Source organism: Hemiscyllium ocellatum, chromosome 6, assembly GCF_020745735.1.
Source record: "Hemiscyllium ocellatum isolate sHemOce1 chromosome 6, sHemOce1.pat.X.cur, whole genome shotgun sequence".
NCBI classification, from domain to species: domain Eukaryota; kingdom Metazoa; phylum Chordata; class Chondrichthyes; order Orectolobiformes; family Hemiscylliidae; genus Hemiscyllium; species Hemiscyllium ocellatum.
This window is the reverse complement of record NC_083406.1, coordinates 119,207,179-119,233,022: the sequence shown is the minus strand read 5'-3', so window position 1 is coordinate 119,233,022 and position 25,844 is coordinate 119,207,179. Positions and strand designations below refer to the sequence as shown.

The 25,844-nt window shown below is 46.0% G+C and overlaps 1 protein-coding gene across 1 annotated transcript in view; it reads right to left on the bottom strand.

The window, feature by feature from the left end:
* Window positions 1-13,719: 13,719 nt before the first annotated feature.
* Window positions 13,720-25,844, bottom strand: part of LOC132816888 (protein Wnt-11-like) — a 91,281-nt gene continuing 79,156 nt past the window's right edge. The window contains exon 6 of the mRNA XM_060826893.1: window positions 13,720-13,898. Within this exon, the coding sequence (XP_060682876.1) occupies window positions 13,724-13,898 (175 nt within the window). The 3' untranslated portion in view covers window positions 13,720-13,723. The remainder of the gene's footprint in view (window positions 13,899-25,844) is intronic.

Genomic DNA, 25,844 nt, shown 5'->3' with positions numbered 1-25,844 from the left:
GGATAATGATTTGAATAAAGCCTGTTGCTGCTTGCTCCCTCTTTTCCTAGGCTCCGCACAGTGTGGAGATTAGATTCCCTACACTGTGGAAATAGGCCCTTCGGCCCAACAAGTCCACACCTACCCTCCAAACAGTAACCCACCCAGACCCATTTCCCTCTGACTAATGCACCTAACACTATGGGCAATTTAGCATAGCCAATCCACCTGACCTACACATCTTTGGACTGTGGGAGGAAACCAGAGCACTCAGAGGAAACCCGCGCAGACAAAGGGAGAATGTGTGGGTGGCACAGTGGTTAGCACTGCTGCCTCACAATGCCTGAGACCCTGGTTCAATTCCCGACTCAGGCAACTGACTGTGTGGAGTTTGCACGTTCTCCCCGTGTCTGCGTGGGTTTCCTCTGGGTGCTCCGGTTTCCTCCCACAGTCCAAAGATGTGCAGGTCAGGTGAATTGGCCATGCTAAATTGCCCGTAGTGTTAGGTAAGGGCTAAATGGAGGGGTATGGGTGGGTTGCGCTTCGACAGGTCGGTGTGGACTTGTTGGGCCGAAGGGCCTGTTTCCACACTGTAAGTAATCTAATCTAATCCACACAGATAGTTACCCGAGGCTGGAATCGAACCTGGGACCCTGGTGCTGTGAGGCAGCAGTGCTCACCACTGAGCCACTGTGCTGCCCTCTTTGTGGGATTGTACTCTGAAGGAACAGGTTATGGCACAGAGTGTTCAGTGAGCTGGACAGACAACAATTGTAGTGACTGGGACCATGCTGACCTCATTAACTGCAAGGTTCTTGATTGGGATTGTTAACCTGGGCCAATCATAGAGCCCTCGCTGACAGAAATCTTCTGCAGTTACGTTAGAGCCCGGGTGTCTCTGGAAAAGGAACACGTGGTATCCAGCGACAGCCTGGAGTTGTTCAGGGAGAGGTGGGCATCGCAGGGAGTGCAGTGCATTATTTCCCCGTCCAACTCTATTTTGATTTAATCCCGGCCCTCCCCTCCACTCTCTGATCATGCAGCATTGCCCTTCGATGTGAAGGGCACTGCTTGTCACTGGCCACTCGGGTGTTTCCTTTCTTACTGGTGGTGGAAATTTGAATAAAGATTTGTGCACTTTGTGTCTTTCACTGTGTTTCACACCTGCACACGCACACAACATGGATGCTAGGGAAAGAATAAGCACTACCGCGGTTAGGTGGTAGTGTGGGGGTGGAGAGAATAAAAACAGGAGCATCAGAAAAAAAATAAGTAGGAGTCGGCCCACGCTCCTGATCTTCGGGCACCCAGTATGGAAGGGGAAAGGCAGGTCTGAAGACCTCTTGTGGGTCTGCTCCTGGGCCTGGCCAAACTGGCCATAAATAGGTCCAGGCAGCGGGCCATGGAGGGGGTCGTTAGGGCTGACTGTTTGCCCCTCTTCCGCGGTAACATTAGAGCCCGCATGTCTCTGGAGAAAGAGCACGCAGTCTCCACCAACACCCTGGAGTTGTTCAGGGAGAGGTGGGCACCGCAGGGAGTGGAGTGCATTATTTCCCCCTCCAACTCTATTTTGATTTAGTCCCTGCCCTCCCCTTCACTGTTTGATCACACAGCATTGCCCTTTGATGTGAAGGGCGCTGCTTGTCACTGGTCACTCGGGTGTTTCCTTTCTTCCTGGTAGTGGAAACTGAAAAAAGATTTGTGCACCTTGTGTCTTTCATTGCGTCTCACACCTGCACACACACAAAAGGAGTCTTAGAGAGTTCCTCATTCTAGGGACTGGCTCTGAGCTGACTGGTCCCAGCCAGTGTACTGGGCACATGTAATTAAAGGGTGGTAGGACATTGATCTCTGTGCAGTTATTTCAGCACGCTAAGTGAGTGTGTTAGATCAAGAGTGAATATTCAGGAATCAAAAGGATGGTTAAAAGACAGCATATCTAAGGACAGATTTATTGGTGCTACAAGCAGGCCAGAGGAGGCTCTCTAGGCTGCTTCAAGGTATGGAGGAATTGTCTAATGAGGAGAGGGTGAGTAGGTTAGGTCTTTTCCCTGGGGTGGGTGGTCCAGAACTAGAGGGCATAGACTTAAGGTGAGAGTGGAAAGATTTAAAAGGGACCTAAGGGGCATCTTTTTCACACAGAGGCTGGTGCGTGTATGAAATGTGCTGCCAGAGGAAATGGTGGAGGTGGGTACAATTAAAAGGCCTCTGGATGGGCATTTGAATTGGAAGGGTTTAGAGCGACCTGGGTCAATTTCTGGCAATTAGGACTAGATTAGTTTAGGATATCTGGTCTGCATGGACAAGTTGGAGTGTGCATCCATGCTGTACTTCTCTATAACTCTCTGACTGTATTGGGATATAGAAAAATGAGAGGAGAATTTATTGAAGCATATAAAAAAATTCTTACAGGCCTTGTCAGAGTAAACATGGAAAGGTTGTTTCCCCTTGTGGGAGAGTCTAGGACCAGAAGGCATCATCTCAGAATAAGAGGATTATTTGTTTAAGACAGGGATGAGGAGGGAAGTGCATCAGTGGTATTCCTAATTGCAGAGGGATGTTGAGACTGGGTCATTAACTATATTCAATGCTGAGATAGACAGATTTTAAATCAGTAAGGGAATCAAGGGCTATAGAAAAAGAAAACAGGAAATTGGAGTTGAGTGTTCTCAGATCAGCCATGATCTCATTGAATGTGGAAAAAGCTTTCTGGAGTGAGGGGTCCACATCTGGTTCCAATGTCTCACAGTCTTAGAAAAGTAGTCACGTACCGATATCAGCCCTGGTCAGCTGGCAGTCTTGACCTGGCAACTGTTGGAGGGGAATGAGGGTTAATGTAGAAGATGAATCAGTTGGGTAGGTAGCATTGAGACCTGGCCTGAGGCGGGCTTGGGTCGGTCTGAGAGGAGGCGGGGATACTGCCAATCACCCCACTCTGGCAATGGTGCCAACAGAAGTAGTGAAGGATTTGCTGATGACAACTGTGCAGCATTATCAATGGGCTCAGGCAGATTATGACAGAGAGACAGTAAAGACCATAGATGCTGGAGGTCAGAGTCGATAGGTGTGAGGCTGGAAGAGCACCGCAGGTCAGAAAGCATCTGAGGAGCAGGAAAGTTAACGTTTCCAGCTGAATCCCTTCGTCAGTCCTGCTCTTCAGATGCCGTCTGATCTGCTGTGCTTTTTCAGCCTTACACCTATTGACCCAGATTATGATATAGCTGGGGATCAGGCTCGTATCTCGGTAGACAATATTTAATTTGGAAGAGTACAGTGAGCAGAGCAAATGCTTAACATGGGCACACCCTTCAGGGAGAAGTCTTAAAGAAATTAGAGAGGGCAAGAGATAGGAGCATTCCAGTTCACAACATGTGAAGCGTATTGCACGCAAAATGTTGCATGAAAATGCAAGGTTACAGGCGTGACATTGAGTATACCCCGAATTTATTAGTACACTCAGCCAACCACATGACCACACCAGAGTGGGTGACACTGTGGCTCACAGTGCCAGGGGTCCAGGTTCGATTCCAGCCTCAGGCGACGGTCTGTGTGGAGTTGCACATTCTCCCCGTGTCTGCGTGGGTTTGCTCCGATGTCCTCCCACGTGATGTGTGGGTTAGGTGGATTGGCCATGCCACATTGCTCTGTAGTGCAAGCTTGGTGGGTTAGCCATGGGAAATGCAAGGCTACAGGGGCAGAGGGAGGAACTGTGTCTGGGTGGCATACAGTTTGTGGTGGGGGGAGGAGGCAGAGCGGTTGGTGCAGCTTTGATGGGCTAAGTGGCCTTTTTCCATACTGTAGGGATTCTGTTAAGGTGATTGGCAGGAGAATCAGAGGGGGAGGTGAGGAGGAATGTGCTTCCCTGGCATGTTGTTGTAATTTGGAATTCACTGCCAGAAACAGAAGTGGTAGCAGCGTCATCAGAAACTTTCAGAAGGGCAGTGGACCGATATTTGAACAGGAAGCATTTGCAGGGCCGGGAGAAACAGTGTGCATCCAATTAAGCAGGTCTTTAATAATGGGCTGAATGGCCTCATTCTGAGCTGGATGATTCTGTAATTTATGGTACGAAAAGCTGTCACAATTCATGAGCAGGTCGAGTGAATAACATCACAAACACAAATGGAAATTGCTGGAGAAACTCAGCCGACCTGGCAACATCTGTGGAAAGCGAAGAATAGAGTTAATGTTTGAATCCAGTGACACTTCTTCTGAATCTTCAGATAGTCAGCGTCCACAGCTCTTTGTTTTGTCGTTTTTGTTAGAGTGGATAAACTGAACAATTGATTAAGGCAAAGCAACTTAATTTAAATGTTGCAGAAAACGATATATTTTGTTGAAGCCTTTCATCTTGTGCACATCAGGACCTTGCACAAGAATACCAATGGGAAGACAAGCAACATTCAATACAGTATGAGAGGAGAGGTGCTGATTGGTTGGCAAATTGACTTCTTTTTTCTAGGGTGGGAGATTTCATGATTGAGGGGAGGATTTTTTAAGGAGCGAGATTTAGAAAAGACATGAGGAGCAATGTCTTTACACAGAGCGTGGTTCATGTGTGGAATGAACTTCCTGTGGAAGTGGTGGAGGCAGGTACAGTTACAACATTTAAAAGACATTTGGATAAGTTCATGGACAGGAAAGGTTTGGAGGGATATGGGCCAGGAGCAGGCAGGTGGGACTAGTTTTGTTTGGGATTATGTATAGCATGGACAAGTTGGACTGAAAGGTCTGATTCCATGCTGTATGACTGGAGACTAATTGTTCTTTAACCAGAACTTGTTCAGGGTTTATTGGAACATTGTATCTCCTCGCATGAGGAATAATATTAAGGTTTTGGAAAGGGTGCAAAGGATAGACATTTGGAGGAAGGATAACTTACCAAAACGGGCAGAAAGAGCTGAGATTCCACATTCAAGTATAACCTTACAGGCACATGGATCAAAGTTCATTGGAAAATGAAGTGTATGTTTTGCATTCCACTTGTAGATTTCTTTTCCCCCAATGGCATGGGCAAGGAGAGCCCAACTTCACAATCAGAGGTTTGTGTAAGGCCAGATCTGAGCTTGATCTGAGACGTTGACTCTTTCCGCAGAGTCAATCAAGTGTGGAGCTGGAAAAATCACCACAAGTCAAGCAGCATCAGTCCTGACGAGAGGTTCGGACCTGAAACATCGACTCCCCTTATCTTCTGACGCTGGTTGACCTGCTGTGCATTTTCCCAGCTCCATAATTTCTTGACTCTGACCTTCCAGCATCTGCAGTCCTCAGTATCTCCAGACTCTTTCCCCAGAGAATCCCGAACTACTGCTGGCTCATGAAGCAGACACATAACTCACTCAACTCCTTCATTTTGGAAAGCAAGTCTTAGCAGGACTTATACACTCGATGGTAAGGTCCTAGGGAATGTTGCTGAACAAAGAGACCTTGGAGTGCAGGTTCTTAGCTCCTTGAAAGTGGAGTCGCAGGTAGATAGGATAGTGAAGAAGGCATTTGGTATGCTTTCCTTTATAGGCCAGAGTATTGAGTACAGGGGTTGGGAGGTCATGTCGTGGCTGTACAGGACATTGGTTAGGCTACTGTTGGAATATTGCGTGCAATTCTGGTCTCCTTCCTATTGGAAAGATGTTGTGAAACTTGAAAGGGTTCAGAAAAGATTTACAAGAATGTTGTCAGGGTTGGAGGATATGAGCTATAGGGAGAGGCTGAACAGGCTAGGGCTATTTTCCCTGGAGCGTCGGAAGCTGAGGGGTGACGTTATAGAGGTTTATAAAATTATGAGGGGCATGGATAGGATAAATAGACAAAGTATTTTCCCTGGGGTGGGGGAGTCCAGAACTAGAGGGCATAGGTTTAGGGTGAGAGGGGAAAGATATAAAAGAGACCTAAGGAGCAACTTTTTCACACAGAGGGTGGTATGTGTATGGAATGAGCTGCCAGAGGAAGTGGTGGAGACTGGTACAATTCCAACATTTAAGAGGCTTTTGGATGGGTATATGAATAGGAATGGTTTGGAGGAATATGGGCCAAGTGCTGGCAGATGGGACTAGATTGGGTTGGGATAGCTGGTCGGCGTGGACAGGTTGGACCAAACGGCCTGTTTCCATGCTGTACATCTCTATGACTCTAAGCAAAAGCTGGACTTGTTTCTTTGGATCACAACTTGTCAAGTTTTAATGACGATCCAGAGCCAGGAGGCCACGGTCTAATGATATGGGAGGAGGCCATTTAGGGCTGAGATGAGGAGAAATGTCTTCATCCAGAGAATGGGGAGCCTGGGGAATTCTCTGCCACAGAAAGCAGTTGAGGCCAAAATATTGAATATTTTCATGAAGGGTGGACGCTTGGAATTTGTTTCCATTAGGCGGGGGGAACTAGGACCCTTGGGCACAACCTTAGAATTAGAGGGGGGTCAATTTAGAATGGAAATGAGGAGATATTTCTTCAGCCAGAGAGTGGTGGGCCTGTGGAATTCATTGCCATGGAGCGCAGTGGAGGCCGGGATATTGGGGGTCATCAAGGCAGAGATTGATAAATTTTTGATCTCACAAGGAATTAAGGGCTATGGGAGAGTGTGGGTAAGTGGAATTGAAATGCCCATCTGCCATGATTAAATGGTGGAGTGGACTTGATGGGCCAAATAGCCTTGCTTCCACTCCTATGTCTTATGGTCTTATGATATGGTTTAAAGGCTATAAGGATCAAACATAATGGTAAGAAGGCAGGAACAGAGTATCAAACTGGATAATCAGCCATGATGCTGTTGAATGGCAGAGAAAGACTGAAGGGCTGAATGGCCTATTCCTGTTCCTACTTTCTGTTTCTATATAAAAGGGTTGGTGCTTTTGAATATAATAGGGGCCTAAATGATCTGGACTAGCTTTGATCACAGAGGGACTCCCAGCCAATCATCCTCACCGGAAAGAGATGGGAAAGACAGCCCTTCTTTGTTCGTCATCATTTGAATGTTGGTAACTGCCCAGCACGTCTTTGAATAATGCCATGGGATCTTCCACCTCTGACTGTGCAGCACTTCCTCAGTCCCTGGCTGGGAGAGCCGGTCCGGATTATGAATCTCCCAGAATGAGACCAGAGCTCGAGATTCATAACAGATGATAGAAAGTAAAGGGAGTTTTCCTGGGACAGACCACTTTCTCCCATACCTGTTAACTAAATGGAATTTGTAACTCCAGGCAGGTGAATTGCTTGTGAAAATCCTGTTGCAATCTACAAGCATCCTCTGGTTATCCTGTGTTCAAATACAGCCAGAGCCAGGCGGGTGTACTTGTGTGAGCATACTTACCTGTGTGTGCCTGTGTGTCTATGTGCATGTGTATATACATGTGTAGGTGTATACATGTGTTCATGTGTATGTGTGTACATGTGTATGTATGCATGTGTAAGTGCGTGTATATGTTTTACATACACATGTATGTATCAGTGCTCACGTGGATGTGCATGTGTGTACATGTGTATGTGCTCATATGTGTGCATGTGTAAATGTATGTACACATATATATGTATTTGCATGTGTGTGCATGTGTGTGTACATATGCTCATGTGTATGTGTACTTGTCTATGTGTATACATATAGTTGCATGTACATGTGTGTGCATACGTGTGTACTTGCCTGGGTGTGTATGTGTTTGTATGTACATATCTATGTGTGTGAGTAGACACATGTGTGTATGTATGTATGCATGTGTATGTCTATGTTTGTTTGTGTTTGTGTGCACATATCCATGTGTGTGGATAGGCACATACATATGTATGTATGCATGCATGAGTATGTACATGTTTGTGTGCGTGCGTGTTTGTGTGTGTGTGCATGCGTGTGTGTCTCTGTCCAACTGTGTGTGTGTATGTGTGTGTGTGTCTCTGTCCAACTCTGTGTGTGTGTGTGTGTGTGTGTGTGTGTGTGTGTGTTCAGGGTTTTGACGTTGATGGATTGCTGAATGAATGGTTAAATGAGCTGTGCCACAAAGGGCTCCAATCAGTTATTTTGAAACCGCAGTTTTCTTTATTGGGTTTTTGATTCAAGCATTAAATTTCTTGGCATCGTTCCCTTTAACTGCTAATTTGGGGCTTGCGTTCCAGGTTTTTGAATGTGCGTCTCCTCTATGGTGGCCAGACTTTTGTTTCCCCTGGAGGTCGTAAGGTCAGCATACAGCTTTGCCCATGCTACAGTATCTTCTAGAATCATACAACACAGATTCAAGCCCTTCATCCCATCCTACCTCTTTGGGAAGGCAACAACTGCTGTTGACCCAAATGGACAGAGACGTAAGGGCAGGAGGAGGTCACGCCTGTCCTATTTAATAAGCCCATGGCTGATCTCATTGTAATGTTAACTCCTCAGTACTCCCTACCCTGATAATCTTGCACCCACTTTTCTCAAAAAGAATCTCTGTGCCTCTGATTTAAAAATATTGACTCTGCTTCTACAAATGTTTTGAGATAGAATGCCAAAGACCCATGACCCTCTAAAAGAAATCATTGTTTCTAAATGGATAGCCCTGATTTTTAAACAATGACCCTTAAGGTCCTACAAGAGGAAATATCCTGTCTGCATCCATTATGCCAAGCTCCCTTAGGATCTTATATGATTCAATTAATTCATCTCTTATTTGTCTAAGCTCCAGGGGATATAAGGCTAGTCTGTCCAACCTTTCCTGATAAAACCATCCACTCATTCCAGGTATTCGTCTAGTAAACCTTTGCTAAATTGTTTCCAACACATTTACAACTGTCCTTAAATAAAGTGACCAGTGCTGCTTATTGTCCATAGCTGAGGCCATTTCGTGCTCTCATATCGAATTACCTTGCGAATGTTATTGAATCTGTTTCAGGTGATCAAAATGATCTGCAGCGTTAAACGGAAATTTTCTTAGTCTCCCCTTCAGTTCTTTTGCCAGTTACATTAAAATCTATGCCCTGTGGTTTCTGACCAATCCATCAGTGGAAATGCATTCACTTCAGCATTCTGTCAATCTCCCCGTGGCTTTGTTCTTTATTCCAAACCCAGCTCCGTTTGTGTCCCAGTATGATGGAGTCAATGGCCTAGTGGTCTTATCACCAGACCATTAATCCAGAGATGCAGGAAATATCCTAGGGAACTGAGTTTGGATGATGGCATTTGACTTCAATTTTAAAAATCTGGAATTAAGAGTCTAACAATGACCACGAATCTGTTGCCAATTGTTGGGAAAGCCCCAACTGGTCACTAATGTCCTTTGAGGAAGGAAACTGCCATCCTTCCCTGGTCTGGACTACATGTGACTCCAGACCCACAGCAATGTAGGTGACTCTGGGCAATTAGGGATGGGCATTAAATGTTGGCTTAGTCAGCGATGCCCTCAACCTGTGAATGAATAAAAAAAGTTTAGTCTAAGATATCATCCAAGCAAGCTTCCTTGGCACCCTCTGTAAATCCTTGCAAAACGATGGTCCCCAGGATCAAAGGCATCACAGAATTATAGAATTATAAAGGCTCAGTGGTTAGCACCGTTGCCTCACAGCGCCAGGGACCCAGGTTCAAATCCACCCTTGGGCTACCGTCTGTGTGGAGTTTGCACGTTCTCCCCGTATCTGCGTGGGTTTCCTCTGGGTGCTCTGGTTTCCTCCCACAGTCCAAACATATGCAGGTTAGGGTGGATTGGTTTGGGAAATTACCCATAGTGTCCAGGGATGTGGGAAATGCACGGTTACAGGGATGGGTCTGGATTGGGAGCTGTTCGGAGGGTTGGTGTGGACTGAATGACTTGTTTCCACACTACAGGGATTCTATGATAGAGGCCCTTCAACCCATCAAGTCTGCACTGCCAAAAATACACTGGGATCTTAGTCCCACATTCCCACACAGCCTTGAATGTTATGGCATTTCAAGGACTCATCCAGGTACTTTTTAAAGGTTGTGAGGTTTCCCTCCTCAACTACCCTCCCAGGCAGTGCATTCCAGACACCCACCCTTTTTGGGTGAATAAGTTTTTCTTCAATTCCCCTGTAAAGTTCCTGCTTTTGATTTAAAACTGTGCTCCTTGTTCTTGACTCTTCGATTAAGGGTGCTTCCTATCCTACTGTCCATGCCCCTTATCATCTTACACTCCTCTATCAGATCCCCCATCAGCCTTCTCTGCTCCAAAGAAAACACCTTGAGCTGATCCAGCCTCTCTTCATCGCTGAAATGCTCCATCCCAGGCAGCATCCTGGTGAATCTCCTCTGCACTCCCTCCTGTGCAATCACATCCTTCCAATAGCACAGGGACCAGAACGGCACACAATGTTCCAGCTGTGGCCTCACCAGAGTCCTGTACAGCTCCATCTTAACCTCCTTGCTCTTATAGTCTGTGCCTTATGCATCCCACAAGATTACTTTACAACTTGGATCCCAAAGCATAGGGGAAGAAACAATCTTGGACGACCAGAGTGAAGACATCTCTGTTAACAGGCCATTTTCAACATTGGTGGAGAAAACAGCCAAGTGCCTGCATGCAGAGCAAGTGTGGTGCACAAACCATTAGTCTCTCAGACATCATCTGCAGCGTTTGTAATGGATTATGTGCAGTTATTGCTTAAATAGAAATGTTGTGCAGAGATATAGAGAAAAATGCAGGAGATTGGCACCAGGGGATAGAACCAGCACAAACGCAATGGAGCAAATGGCCTCCTTATGCATCTGAACAATTCTGTGATTCTGATTCTGTAAAGGTCTGATGATGACCATTGCTGATTGGTGGACTGGTTCACTAATGTCCTTCAGGGAAGTAAATCTGCCATTTTACCTGGTCTGGTCTACATGTGACTCCAGACCCACAGCAAAGTGTAGTTGACTCTGGGTAATTAGGGTTAAAAAAAAATGTGGTACTGCAAACGCATACAGGTCAAGCAGCTAGTGAAGAACGGGAGAACTGATGTTTCAGGCAAAAGCCTGATTTTTCTGGGTAATTAAGGATGGTCTGGTCTAGCCAGTGACTTGTATATTAGATTACTCACAGTGTGGAAACAGGCCCTTCGGCCCAACAAGTCCACACCGACCCACTGAAGCGAAACCCACCCATACCCCTACACCTACATTTGCCCCTTAACTAACACTACAGGCAATTTAGCATGGCCAATTCACCTAACCTGCACATCTTTGGACTGTGGGAGGAAACCAGAGCACCCGGAGGAAACCCACGCAGACACGGGGAGAACGTGCAAACTCCACACAGTCAGTCGCCTGAGTCGGGAGTTGAACCCGGGTCTCTGGCGCTGTGAGGCAGCAGTGCTAACCACTGTGCCACCGTGATACCCACATCCCGTCAACAAATACTGAAGCCCAGTGAGAGTGATGTTTGTCTGTCAGCCAAGCAACCATATTCTCTGCCATTTTCAATAGTTTTATATCAGAAGGAGAAATAGATTAGATTACTTACAGTGTGGAAACAGGCCCTTCGGCCCAACAAGTCCACACCGACCCGCCGAAGCGCAACCCATCCATACCCCTATATTTTACCCCCTACCTAACACTATGGGCAATTTAGCATGGCCAATTCACCTGACCCGCACATCTTTGGACTGTGGGAGGAAACCGGAGCACCCGGAGGAAACCCACGCAGACACGGGGAGAACGTGCAAACTCCACACAGTCAGTCACCTGAGGTGGGAATTGAACCTGGGTCTCTGGCGCTGTGAGGCAGCAGTGCTGACCACTGTGCCACCGTGCCGCCCCGTAAAATAGTTGAAAACAATGACAAAAAAAATGCATTTTTTGTGTTGTGGTGAACTTTCTCCAGCAGTGATCTGAAGATCTGATCTTAAATTCCTGGAGGTGTCAAGGAAAGGAGGATTGACGGATGAAGAGAGACTGAATTAGCTAGGGATATGTTATCTGAAGATTAGAAAAATCATGAAGGTGGAATCTCATTGAAATCTATAAAATTCTGTTAGGACTAGATGGGGTTAAAACAGGAAGGATGGTTCCTGATGATTAGGGAATACAGAACCAGGGGTCACAGGTTAAGTGTACAGCATAGTCACGATTTGGAGATGCCGGTGTTGGACTGGGGTGTACAAAGTTAAAAATCACACAACACCAGGTTATAGTCCAATAGGTCTAATTGGAAGCACTAGCTTTCAGAGCGCTGCTTCCAATTAAGCCTGTTAGACTATAACCTGGTGTTGTGTGATTTTTAACTTTGTATGGAGTAGGACTGAGATGAGGAGAACTTTCTTCATCCAGAGGGTAGAATTCTGTGCCACAGAAAGCAGTTGGGGGCCCAACTTTGATCATTTTTAAGAAGGAGTTAGGTATACTGTAGTTAGGGATCAAAGGGTATGGGAGAAAGTGGGAATGTGGCACGGAGTTGGATGATCAGTCATGATCGATCATACTGAACGATGAAGCAGGCTCGAAGGGCCAAATGGCCTACTCCTACTCCCATTATTCTGTTTCTATGAGACTCCAGACCAATTGTGGAAAGATATCTAGAGGGATGGGGATGGCCGGGGAGGTGAGGATGACCTGGTAATCAATAAGTGTGAAAGACATTTCACGAATGAGTATCAAGATGAAGAATAGGCTGGACATTTTAAAAATGTATTTTATTTAGAAGTGTTTTAAAGAGAAAAAAATAGGACATTGTTTTCACAAAAACCTTTATATTTAAGTCTCCACAAAAAACTTAGAATTCTAAAGTCTTATAAATATTATTTTTTTCAAGAATTTTTAAAAAATTATCTTGTAGCCAGTAGTAGAAACTCTATTTACAGATTACATATGTACAGTCACTGCCAGAGAGCTATGAAATTCCTGTTTGCCATTGTAACTGTTTGGGGGTTTGGCAAGTATCTGATTCCAATGAAAAATTATGATTTCTGTACCTGGAGATGCCCAGATCCCTACAGCTGAAAGGACAGAGGCGCTCTGGAAACCGTTTGAGCTATCTGGGTTCTCCCAGATATTCCCACTCCTGATTCGAAGCTCCATCTTGTGTGGCCTGTTCCTTGGCATGTACCATTCTGTCTATTCCCCCTCCCCACACCCCACACCCCCATCCCGATTCAGCCGGCTTCACCTCTGCCCGCAGGCCGGGTTTCTTTCTGCTTCCAGGGAATGCTCTCCTCGATTTGCTCCTTCACCATCCAACATCCCGCACCCACTGTTGTCGATGGGAGGAGCCTTTCTGCTCTCTCCGGCGTCGAGGTGAAATCTAACTCTGGGCCGAGCTGTAGCAGTTCCTCGAGGTGGTCACATTCACGCTCCCTCCCCACCCGCCCACTGACCACATTTATCATCGTGGGGTGGGGCAGTGGGGAGGGGATGAGAGAACAGGTGCTTAAGTGATTGGGAGAGGGTTCCCCTTGGGCCAGGAGATAGGGCGAGGGGGAAGTGGGGCTAGTACAGTGGAAGATCAAACAATCGTCAATGCCCCCAACAACGGTTTCCCTTTGCTGACATTTTCCTTCCTCTCCTCCTCCTTCAGGCCCAGAGAGAAGCAGGACTAGGCTTTGCGAAAAAATGTTAATCAGCATGTTCGGCACAAGTAACGTCTGCAGAGCGTTGGCAGAGAGCCAGGTGAAAGGTGGAACCCAGGAAGCTGACACGTTCAGAACCTTCAAGGAGTGCCTCATCAATTTATTGCATCCAGTGTCCCTGCAGATCTTTCCGGAAGAGTGTTCAGGATGGGGGCTTTGCTTAGTGGAGAGTTGGCAATCGTAGGGAGGGTTGTGGGGTTGGGTGGGGGGGCTGGAAGGGGCAAAGGGGTCACTTGCAGACGTATCTCTCCACTATCCTCTCACACCTTTTGCATGTCACGTAGCAGCACCAGTGGTACTTGCAGTGACAACGCTCCACCACCTTCTCCATGTAAGGGTTGTAGCCTCGTCCACAGCACATCAGGGTACAGCTGTCACTGCCATTGGATGTTTTGTTGCACTGCCTGGAAAAGGGGGAGGGGGGGAGCAGGGAAGGGAGGAGTGGGGCGTGGACGGAAAGGAAAGGAAGGAGCAGAGATTTCAAATGAGTAAAGGTCATTCTCATCAGCCCCCCCACTATTGCATATTTTTCCAACAATAAATTCAGTCCAACCCACATTGGCCAGGCCAGCACTCATTACTCAATTCCTCACAGTGAAGTGGTGGTGAGCCGCCATCTTGAATATAACTTAGTTGGTCAGCCAGACCAACCTGCCACCCTTCACCCGGCCTGGCCTACACGTGACTCCAAACCTATAGCAATATGCTTGATTCTCAACTACCCTGTGAAGTACAGAGCCAATGGTGGCCAGCAATGTCTACATCCCATGAAAGAATTGGAAAAAGTCAAGAGTCAACGTCATTTTGGGTCTACAGTCACAAGCATGCCAGATAAGTCAAGAGTGACAGATTATGTTCCCAAACAGATGCTAGTGAACCAGATACAAGCACAGAGAGTCTGGAGAAACTCGACAGGTTTGGTAACAACTATGGAGAGAAACAAAGTTAAATGTTTTGGATCCTCAATGAAACTTCATTGGATCAGTGAACCAGATTTAGTGAACCAGAAACCAAAACAGAAATCGCTGAAAAAGCTCAGCAGGTGTGGCAGCAACTATGATGAGAAATCAGAGTCAATGTTCCGGGTCCAGTGACCCTTCCTCAGAGCGCAGAGAACCAGATGGTATTTCTCAACTGGAAGTCTCTGGGTCACTGTGCCAGAATTTCATTCAGATTTTATTTAAATAACTTATTTGAAATGTTCTAGTTGCTGTAGTGGAGATTGAAGCCATCCCCAAAATCAATAGCTTGGATATCTGGATTAGAAGTCTTATTATGTTCACAAGGATTTAGCAGAACAAGGGGAGATCTCATAGAAACCTATACGATTCCAATAAGACCAGACAGAGTAGGCCCAAGAGCAGCATTTTGAATTGTTTTTGCAGTTTCTCTAATGCTTTCACATCCTTCCCAAAGTACATTGCCCAGAATTTCCACATTCTCCCAAGGTTTCCTCCGGTTGCTCCAGTTTCCTCTCACAATTCAAAGATGTGCAGGTTAGGTGAATTGGCCATGCTAAATTGTCCATTGTGTTTAGGGATGTGTAGGTTAGGTGCATTAGTCAGGAGGTAAGTGTAAAGTAATGGGGATTGGGTTTGAGTGGGATACTCTTCGGAGGGTCGGTGTGGATTTTCTGGGCCGAAGGGCCTGTTTTCACACTGTGGGGATTCTATGAAATCTAATTCTATGAAACAACATTCCAGCTGAGGCCAAATCAGTAATTTATTTCAAAATCACCTCATTGTTCTTGTATTTGATTACCCTAATAACAAAGGATATTATCTGCATTATTAAAAGTGCTTTCAACATGTATCCCTAAATCCCTCTGGGGAAAAGACCGGATCCTGGAGTTGAAGCTTATCAGATCAGCTATGATCTCATTGAGCAGTGGAGCAGACTCAATGGCCTACTTGTTTGTACTAGAAAATCACTAACGTAACCCCCCCACCCCACCCCCGTTTAAAAAGGAAGTGAGGCAAAAGACGGAAAGCCCCAAGTCGATTAGCATAACCTCGGTCGCGGGTAGGATGTTGGAATTCATTGTGAAGGATGAGATTTCTGATTTCTTGCAAATGTGTGGGAAAAGTCAGCATGGTTTCATCAAGGGGAGGTCATGCCTGATAAATCTGCTAGAATTCTTTGAGGAAGTAACAAGCAGGTTAGACCCAGGAGAGCCAATGGATGGTAGTTTCATTCAGAATGTAAGGAGACATGGGATACAGGAAAATGTGGCTGTCTGGATACAGAATTGGTTGGCCCATGGAAGACAGACGGTGGTGGTAGATGGAAAGTATTCAGCCTGGAGCTCGGTGGTGTTCCGTAGGGATCTGTTCTGGGGCCTCTGCTCTTTGTGATTTTTATAAACGACTTGGATGAGGAAGTGGGAGGATGGGTTAGTGAGTCTGCTGATGACATGAAGGTTGGTGGAGTGGAGTATAGTGTGGTGGCCTGTTGTAGGTTGCTATGGGACATTGACAGGATCTTCTCAAAACTTGCTAACATTAACACAATGTAGAGCTGAGCTGAGAAGTGGCAGATCTGGAAAAATGTGAAGTGATTCAGTTTGAAAGGTCAAATTTTAATGCAGATTACAGGGTTAAAGGCAGGATTCTTGGCAGTGTGGAGGAACAGAGGGATCTTGGGGTCCACATCTATAGATCCCTCAAAGTTGCCACCCAATTTGATAGGGTTGTTAAGAGGGTGTATGGTGTGTAGGCATTGATTAGCAGGTTTAAGAGTTGCAAAGTTATGCTGCAGGTTTATAAAGCCCTGGTTAGACCATACTTGGAATGTTCCATTCAGTTCTGTTTGTCTCATTATAGGAAGGATATGGAAGGTTTAGAGAGGGTGTAGAGGAGATGTATCAGGATGCTGCTTGGACTGGAGGGCGTGTCTTATGAAGAAACGTTGAGGGAGCTTGGGCTTTTCTCATTGGAGTGAGGAAGGATGAGAGGTGACTTGATAGAGGTGTACAAGACGATGAGAGGCACAGATAGAGTGGATAGCCAGAGACCTTTACCCAGGGCAGAAATGGCTATCACAAGGAGGCATAATTTTAAGGTGATTGGAGGAAGGTTTTGGGGAGATGTCAGAGCTAGGTTCTTTACATAGAGAGTGGTGGGTGTGTGGAATACACTGGCAGCAGTGGTAGAATAATCGGATATGTTAGAGACATTTAAGCGGCTCTTGGATAGACATATGGATGATGGCAAAATGAAGGGTACGTCGGTTAGTTTGATCTTAGAGTAGGATAAAAGGTTGACAAAATGTCAAAGACCGAAGGGCCTGTTCTGTGCTGTACTGTTCTATGTTCTACCTACCTGGACTTGAAGAAAGCCTTTCACAAGGTGCTGCACAGGAGGCTACTGGATAAGATAAGGGCCCATGGTGTCAGAGACAAGGTGCTAGCATGAATAGAAGCTTGGCTGTCTGGCAGAAAGCAAAGAGTGAGGATAAAAGGGTCCTTCTCAGGAGGGCAGCCAGTGATAAGTGGTGTTCACAAGGTTCAGTGTTGGAATCACAGCTTTTCACTTTATACATTAATGATCTAGATAAAGGAACTGGGGCATTCTAGCTGAGTTTGCAGATGATACAAAGGTAGGTGGAGGGACAGGTAGTGTTGAGGAGGTGGGGAGACTGCAGAAGGATTTGGACAGGTTAGGAGAGTGGGCAAGGAAGTGGCAGTTGGAGTACGACGTGGGAAAGTGTGAGGTCTTGCATTTTGGTCGGAAGAATAGAGGCATGGACTATTTTCTAAATGGGGAGAAAATTCAGAAGGCCGAAGTGCAAAGAGACTTGGGAGATCTAGTCTAGGATTCTCTCAGGGTAAACTTGCAGGTTGAGTCTGTAGTGAGGAAGGCAAATGCAATATTGGTTTTTATTTTGAGAGAATTGAACATAAAAGCAGGGATATACTCCTGAGGCTGTATCAGGCTCTGGTCAGACCACATTTGGAGTATTATGCGCAGTTTTGAGCCCCGTATCTCAGGAAGGATGGGGTTAGGAGAAGGTTCATGAGAATGGTCTCAACAATGAAGAGCGTGACATATGAGGAATTAGATTAGATTTTTTTTTAGATTAGACTTACAGTGTGGAAACAGGCCCTTCGGCCCAACAAGTTCACACCGACCCGCCGAAGCGCAACCCACCCATACCCCTACATTTACCCCTTACCTAACACTACGGGCAATTTAGCATGGTCAATTCACCTGACCCGCACATCTTTGGACTGTGGGAGGAAACCGGAGCACACCCACGCAGACACGGGGAGAACGTGCAAACTCCACACAGTCAGTCGCCTGAGTCGGGAATTGAACCCGGGTCTACAGGCGCTGTGAGGCAGCAGTGCTAACCACTGTGCCACCGTGCTCAGAACTCTGGGCCTATGCCCGATGGAGTTTAGAAGGATGAGGGGGGGGGATCTAGTTGAAACTTACAGAATTCTGAGAGGCCTAGACAGAGAAGATATTGGAAAGATGTTTCCATTGGCAGAGAGACTAGGACCCAACGGCCCAGCCTTAGGTAAGACCTTTTAGAATGGAGATAAGGAGAAATGTCTTCAGCCAGAGAGTGGGGAATCTATGGCATTCACTGGTACAGAAGGCTGTGGAGGCCAGGTCACTGAGTATATTTAAGACAGAGATAGGTTATTGAGTATCAAAGGGGATCAAGGGATACAGGCAGAAAGTGGGAGAATCGGGGTGAGAAACTTATCAGCCATGATCGAATTATGGAGCAGACTTGATAGGCTGAATGGCCGAATTTCTTCTCCTATGTCTTAGGGTCTTATTTGAACTACGTCAATCAACCTCGACTGACTCAGGCGACAGACTGTGTGGAGTTTGCACGTTCTCCCCGTGTCTGCGTGGGTTTCCTCCGGGTGCTCCGGTTTCCTCCCACAGTCCAAAGATGTGCGGGTCAGGTGAATTGGCCATGCTAAATTGCCCGTAGTGTTAGGTAAGGGGTAAATGTAGGGGTATGGGTGGGTTGCGCTTCGGCGGGTCGGTGTGGACTTGTTGGGCCGAAGGGCCTGTTTCCACACTGTAAGTAATCTAATCTAATCAACCTACCCCTTATACCTTTAGATAATTCAAGCCAGATTTAAGCCTAGAATCTCTACAGTGACAGAAAGAGGCCACTTGATCCATTCAGTCTGCACTTAAGTGCATATAAGACAATGTTCTGATTCAGTATGTGGATGTACCTACTGGAGAAGGTGCAAAACTTGACTCACTCTTGGGAAATAAGGCAGGGCAGGTGACTGAGGTGTCAGTGGGGGAGCACTTTGTGGCCAGCGACCATAATTCTATTTGTTTTAAAATAGTGATGGAAAAGGATAGACCAGATATAAAAGTTGAAGTTCTAAATTGGAGAAAGGCCAATTTTGATGGTATTAGGCAAGAACTTTCAAAAGCTGATTGGAGGCAGATGTTCGCAGGTAAAGGGACGGCTGGAAAATGGGAAGCCTTCAGAAATGAGATAACAAGAATCCAGAGAAAGTATATCCCTGTGAAGGTGAAAGGAAAGGCTGATAGATACAGGGAATGCTGGATGACTAAAGAAATTCAGGATTTGGTTAAGAAAAAGAAGGAAGCAGATGTCAGGTATAGACAGGATACATTGAATGAATCCTCAGAAGAGTATACTTAAGGCAGTAGGAGTATACTTAAGAGGGAAATCAGGAGGGCAAAAAGGGGACATGAGATAGCTTTGGCAAATAGAATTAAGGAGAATCCAAAGGGTTCTTACAAATATATTAAGGGCAAAGGGGTAACTAGGGAGAGAAGAGGCCCCCTCAAAGATCAGCAAGGTGGCCTTTGTGTGGAGCCACAGAAAATGGGGGAGATACTAAATGAATATTTTGCATCAGTATTTACTGTGGAAAAGGATATGGAAGATATAGACTATAGGGAAATAGACGGTGACATCTTGCAAAATGTCCAGATTACAGAGGAGGAAGTGCTGGATGTCTTGAAACAGTTAAAGGTGGATAAATCCCCAAGACCTGATCAGGTGTACCCGAGAACTCTGTGGGAAGCTAGAGAAGTAATTGCTGGGCCTCTTGCTGAGATATTTGTATCATCGATAGTCACTGGTGAGGTGCCAGAAGACTGAAGGTTGGAAAACGTGGTGCCACTGTTTAAGAAGGGTGGTAAAGACAAGCCAGGGAACTATAGACCAGTGAGCCTGACCTCGGTGGTGGGCAAGTTGTTGGAGGGAATCCTGAGGGGCAGGACGTTCATGTATTTGGAAAGGCAAGGACTGATTAGGGATAGTCAACATGGTTTTGTGCATGGGAAATCATGTCTCACAAACTTGATTGAGTTTTTTGAAGAAGAAACAAAGAGGATTGATGAGGGCAGAGCAGTAGATGTGATCTATATGGACTTCAGTAAGGCATTCGACAAGGTTCCTCATGGGAGACTGATGAGCAAGGTTAGATCTTACGGAATACAGGGAGAATTAGCCATTTGGATACAGAACTGACTCAAAGGTAGAAGACAGAGGATGGTGGTGGAGGGTTGTTTTTCAGACTGGAGGCCTGTGACCAGTGGAGTGCCACAAGGATCAGTGCTGGGTCCAATGGCTGAGAAGTGGCAGATGGAGTTTAATTCAGATAAATGTGAGGTGATGCACTTTGGGAAAGCAAATCTTAGCAGGACTTATACATTTAATGGTAAGGTCCTAGGGAGTGTTGCAGAACAAAAAGACCTTGGAGTGCAGGTTCATAGCTCCTTGAAAGTGGACTCGCAGGTAGATAGGATAGTGAAGAAGGCATTTGGTATGCTTTCCTTTATTGGTCAGAGTATGGAGTATAGGAGTTGCGAGGTCATGTTGCGGCTGTACAGAACATTGGTTAGGTCACTGTTGGAACATTGCATGCAAGTCTGGTCTCCTTCCTATTGGAAAGATGTTGTGAAACTTGAAAGGGTTCAGAAATGAGTTACAAGGATGTTGCCAGTGTTGGAGGATTTGAGCTATAGGGAGAGGCTGAACAGGCTGGGGCTGTTTTCCCTGGAGTGTTGGAGGCTGAGGAGTGACCTTATAGAGGTTTACAAAATTATGAGGGGCATGGATAGGATAAATAGACAGTCTTTTCCCTGGGGTTGGGGAGTCCAGAACTAGAGGGCATAGGTTTAGGGTGAGAGGGGAAAGATATAAAAGGGGCCTAAGGGGCAACGTTTTCACACAGAGAGTGGTATGTGTATGGAATGAGCTGCCAGAGGAAGTGGTGCAGGCTGGTAAAATTGCAACATTTAAGAGGCATTTGGATGGGTATATGAATAGGAAGGGTTTGGAGAATATGAGCCGGGTGCTGGCAGGTGGGATTAGATTGGGTTGGAATATCTGGGCGGCATGGACAGGTTGGACTGAAGAGTCTGTTTCCGTGACTCTATGACTCTATGATCTCCTGAAGGTCCACCCCAATCCCATCACTTCGCATCGAGTTTTTACCATGGCTAATCCACCCACCCCCTTGGAGACAACGGACAATTTAGGACGGCCAATATAAAGTCCTGCACATCTTTGGATTGTGGGAGTAAACTGGAGCACCCAGAGGAAACCCACGCAGACACGAGGAGAATGTGCAAACTCCACACAGTTGCTTGAGGCTAGAATCGAACCCGGGTCCCTGTCGCTGTGAGGCAGCAGTGCTAACCACTGAGCCACCGTATTACTTGTCCTGATGATTTAATCCTATTAATAAAGTTATTTATTGATTTTTTAAAAAGCCCTTAAAGAGCAATGCAATATAGAAACAGGCCCTTTGGCCCACCATGTCCATTCTGACCAACAAACACCACGCTACACGAGTCCCATTTGCCTGCAGTCAGTCCATAGGCACCTATGCCCTGGCATTTTAAGTTCTGATGCAGTTGGGATTCCAAAACTAGAGGGCATAAGTTTAAGGTGAGAGGGGAAAGATTTAAAAGGAACCTAAGGGGCAACCTTTTCATGCAGAGAGTGGTGTGTGTATATAGAACAAGAAAGTGGTGAAGGCTGCTATTATTACAACATTTAAAGGTATCTGGACATGGATGCTGCCTGAACTGCTGTGCTCTTCCAGCACCACTAATCCAGAATCAGGTTTCCAGCATCTGCACTCATTGTTTTTACCTCCTTATTTCTGTTCATGTCATGTTGTATAGCCTGAGCATTTCAACTCACGGAGCAATGTAAAATCTTCTAGTGTTCTGTGAAATAGCCAGATCAAATGAATAAATGTTGCTGAATTCAATAAAACCTTCAGAACAAAGTGTCATGTGTCATTGAAGCATATGTTAGAATTCACCCATAACCAATAGGTGACCAAGGTTGCTACAGCTCTTAACTCTTTTTGTATTCCTATAAAATTCCTAGAGTTGGAACAGCTGCTCTGACTCAATAGATCAGCCTGGTCAATGGGGGGGTGGGGGGTGGGGGGGGGGTGTTGCAGTGACAAAGATACGTTAACCTTTCATGTATATCGAAGTGAACAGCCTGCTTGATCTTACTCGCTTAATGCACCCTTGGGAAGCAAGGGACAGGAAGAGCCTATATTTCCCAAATCATCATCTGTAAATCCTCCAGGCAGCTTCTAGTGCTGAGGCACCACCATGGAGTTACCCATGAACCGTTTCCAGTTTGGTTTGGACATTAATTATTGCAGAGTGAGCACTTCTCAAACCTTGCAGGGTTTTGAAGAACATTAGGCCCACTCCCCGTGTCTCTGCACTCAGTGAAGTCACAATACAGCTGGCTCATTCATGTGATGTCACATGAGCAAGAACCAAAAGTGGCCACTCAGCCCTTCTACCCTGCTCTGCTGTTCAGCTGATCCACGGGAGCACCACCTCTTGCAAGCTCCCCTCTGAGTCACTCATCATCCTGGCTTGGAAATATATCACCGTTCCTTCACTACCACTGGGTCAAAATCCTGGAATTCCCTCACGAAGGATCTACCCTACAGCACATGGACTACAGTTCAAGATGGCAGCTCACCCCCACCTTCTCAACGGGCAACTAGGGACGCGCAATAAATGCTAGTCCAGCCAGCGATGCCCATGCCCCATGAATAAATACAGAAAAAAGATTGTGGCTGCTCTGAGTTTAGCTTGAACTTGACATTCCTACATATTCCTGATAATCTTTCATTCCCTTGGCCATCAAATATTCCCATGGAGTGAGGGTGGGAGTGAGCTGCCTTCTGACAGTCCATGTGCTGTAGATGCTTCATTGATGGTAAACTGCCTTGGCAAACTCATTTTGTCTCTCATTCTACGTATTTAACATATTTAAAATCCTGCCTTCCCTTGAACAAATGCAAACTCACAGTGCTACAGGGGAAGGGTGTTCCAGGGGTTTGAGCCAGTGGCCCTGAATGGGATATTTTCAAAGTCAGAATGGAGGGAAACTGCTGGTGCTCCCACACTGCTCTTGCCGTGTTAATCCGGTGTTTATCCAAATGGGATCTGAAGATGCCTGCTCCCAAAAGGATCTGTCAGAGTTCCCAAGGATCTGCCATTGAATGACAGCTAGAGAAGTGATGATTGTGAGCTGGGAGGTGGGAGGAGGGGAGGGCTAAGAGTGGCAGGAAGATCACCAGACAGACACACCAAGCCATTCCAATATATGGCAGCGCAGCGACCTCATAGCACAAGGGCCCACCCGCGGGTGACTCTCTGCGTTTACACATTCTCCCCTTGTCTGCGTGAGTATCCTCCTACAGTCCCACGATGTGCAGGTTCTGGTGGATTGGCCATGCTAAGTTGCCTCATGGTGTCCAGGGATGTGCAGGCAAGGTGGTTAGCCAAGGGAGGGTTACAGGGATAGGGCAGGGGTTGGGACTGGGTAGGAAACTCTTTGGTATAGGCTTGATCAGCTGAATGGCCTCTATCTATACTGTTGGGTTGTATGATAATGAATTAGGTGGAGGCTCTCGGCCCCTTAAGCCCAATGAACCATTTAATAAGATTATGGCTGATCTGATGACACATTCCCATCTCCCCCCGATAAACCTCCATCCCCTGCAGTACCTAGAATCTATTTTCTTTTAAAATTCATTCATGGGATGTGGGTTTTGCTGGCTAGGTTAGCTCTAATTGCACAGAAGGGCAGTCAAGAGGTCACTACATTGCCATGAGTCTGGAATCACATGTAGGCCAAACCAGGTAAGGATAGCAGTTTCCTTCCTTAAAGGGCATCAGTGAGCCAGATGGATTTTTCCATCAGCAATGGTTTCATGGTCATCATTAGACTCTAATTTCCAAACCTTTTGATATTGTATCCAAATTGCACAAGCTGCCATTGCAGAACATTAGCTAGGTCTACCCTTACCTTAAAAATATTTGAAGGCTTTGTTACCACCACCATTTCTGAATATTCTCAACTGCTTTAAGTTTTCAAAATATATAAAATAAAAACAAATACTTCTAATATGGTCTTATGGTCTAAATACTTCTAATAGTTGGAATCTGAAATAAAAACAGAAATGCTACAGAAACCCAACAGCCTGGCAAAGTCAAAGGAAAGTGACACAGTTTTGATTGGCACCAGATCCACAAGTATCCACTCCCCCCATCAGCGGAGCAGCAGTGTGTACCCGCTACAAGCTGCTCTGCAGAAAGTCACCAAAGATCCTCAGACAGCACCTTCCAAACCCATGTCCACTCCACCTAGAAGGACAAGGGCAGCAGATACATGGGAACACCACCCCCTCATGTTCCCCTCTGAACCACTCACCATCCTGACTCGGAAATATGGCGCCATTCCTTCACTGTCACTGGGTCACAATCCTGGAATTCCCTCCCTCAGGGTATTATGGGTCTACCCATAGCACATGGACTGCAGCGGTTCAAGAAAACAGCTCACCACACATTTCTCAAGAGGCAACTAGGGACAGGCAATAAATGTTGGCCCAGACAGAAACACCCATATCCCACAAATGAGTTTAAAAAAAGCTAGCGATTTGAGTCCAGTATCGTTCTGGAGAGGACTTGTATTGGACATGAAGCAATAATTCTATTTCTCTCTCCCAGAAGCTGCCAGTCCTCCTGGGTTTCCCAGCTCTGTTACTTCCTCCTGTCTGAGGCTGAAGTTTAATTCATCCTGGTCCAATAGAGTCATAGTGTCATAGAGATGTACAGCATGGAAACAGACACATTGGTCCAACTTGTCCATGCCAACCAGATATTCCAACATAATCTAGCTCCATTTGCCAGCACTTGGTCCATATCCTGCTAAACCCTTCCTATTCATATACCCATCCAGATGTATTTTAAATGCTGTAACTGTACCAGCCTCCATCACTTTCTCTGGCAGCTCATTCCAAGCACGATCCACCCTCTGTGTGAAAAGGTTGGCCCTTCGGTCCCTTTAAATCTTTCCCCTCTCACCCTAAATCTATGCCCTCTAGTTCTGGACTCCCCTACCCCAGAGAAAAAACCTTGTCGATTCACTCTATCCATGTCCGTCATGATTTATTAACTTCTATAAGGTCACCCCTCAGCCTCCAACGCTGCAGGGAAAACAGCCCTAGCCTATTTAGTCTCTCCTTATAGCTCAAATCCTCCAACTCTGGCAACATCCTTGCAAATCGTTTCTGAACCCTTTGAAATTTCACAATATCCTTCTGATAGGAAGGAGACCAGAATTGCCTGCAATATTCCAACAGTGGCCTAACCAATGTCCTGTACAGTTGCAACATGACCTCCCAACTCCTGTACTCAATACTCTGACAAATAAATGAAAGCATACCAACACCTTCTTCACTATCCTATCTACCTGCGACTCCACTTTCAAGGAGCTATGAACTTGCACTCCAAGGTCTCTTTGTTCAGCAACAATCCTCAGGTCCTTATCATTAAGTGCAGAAGTCCTGTTCTGATTTGCCTTTCCAAACTGCAGATTTATCTAAATTAAACTCCATAGATCAGAGGTTTTTAAATACGTTACAGTAAAAGGAAAATGAGCCAGAATACAAGTTTGTTCAAGATGCTTGGGTGTTAATGAAGTGTCTTTGAATTGTAGTCACTGGAGCAGTGTCAGAAACACAGCAGGATGTCTGCCCATGGTAAACTCCCACAGACGGAAATGTGCTAATGAGCTGTTTTGGTGAGGTTAATAGAGGTATTTTGAGCACTGTAATTCAGCGGGACATCTGTGGTTACTTAACTGTTTGAAAAATTGCCCTTCAACCAAAATGATTTGAGAACCACCAAACCAGTCGGCAGTAGGTGCCACATAGAGTCACAGAGATGTACAACACGTACACAGACCTTTGCTCCAACCCGTCCATGCTGATCAGACATCCTCGTCCAATCTAGTCCCACCTGCCAGCACTTGGCCCATATCCCTCTAACTCCTTCCTA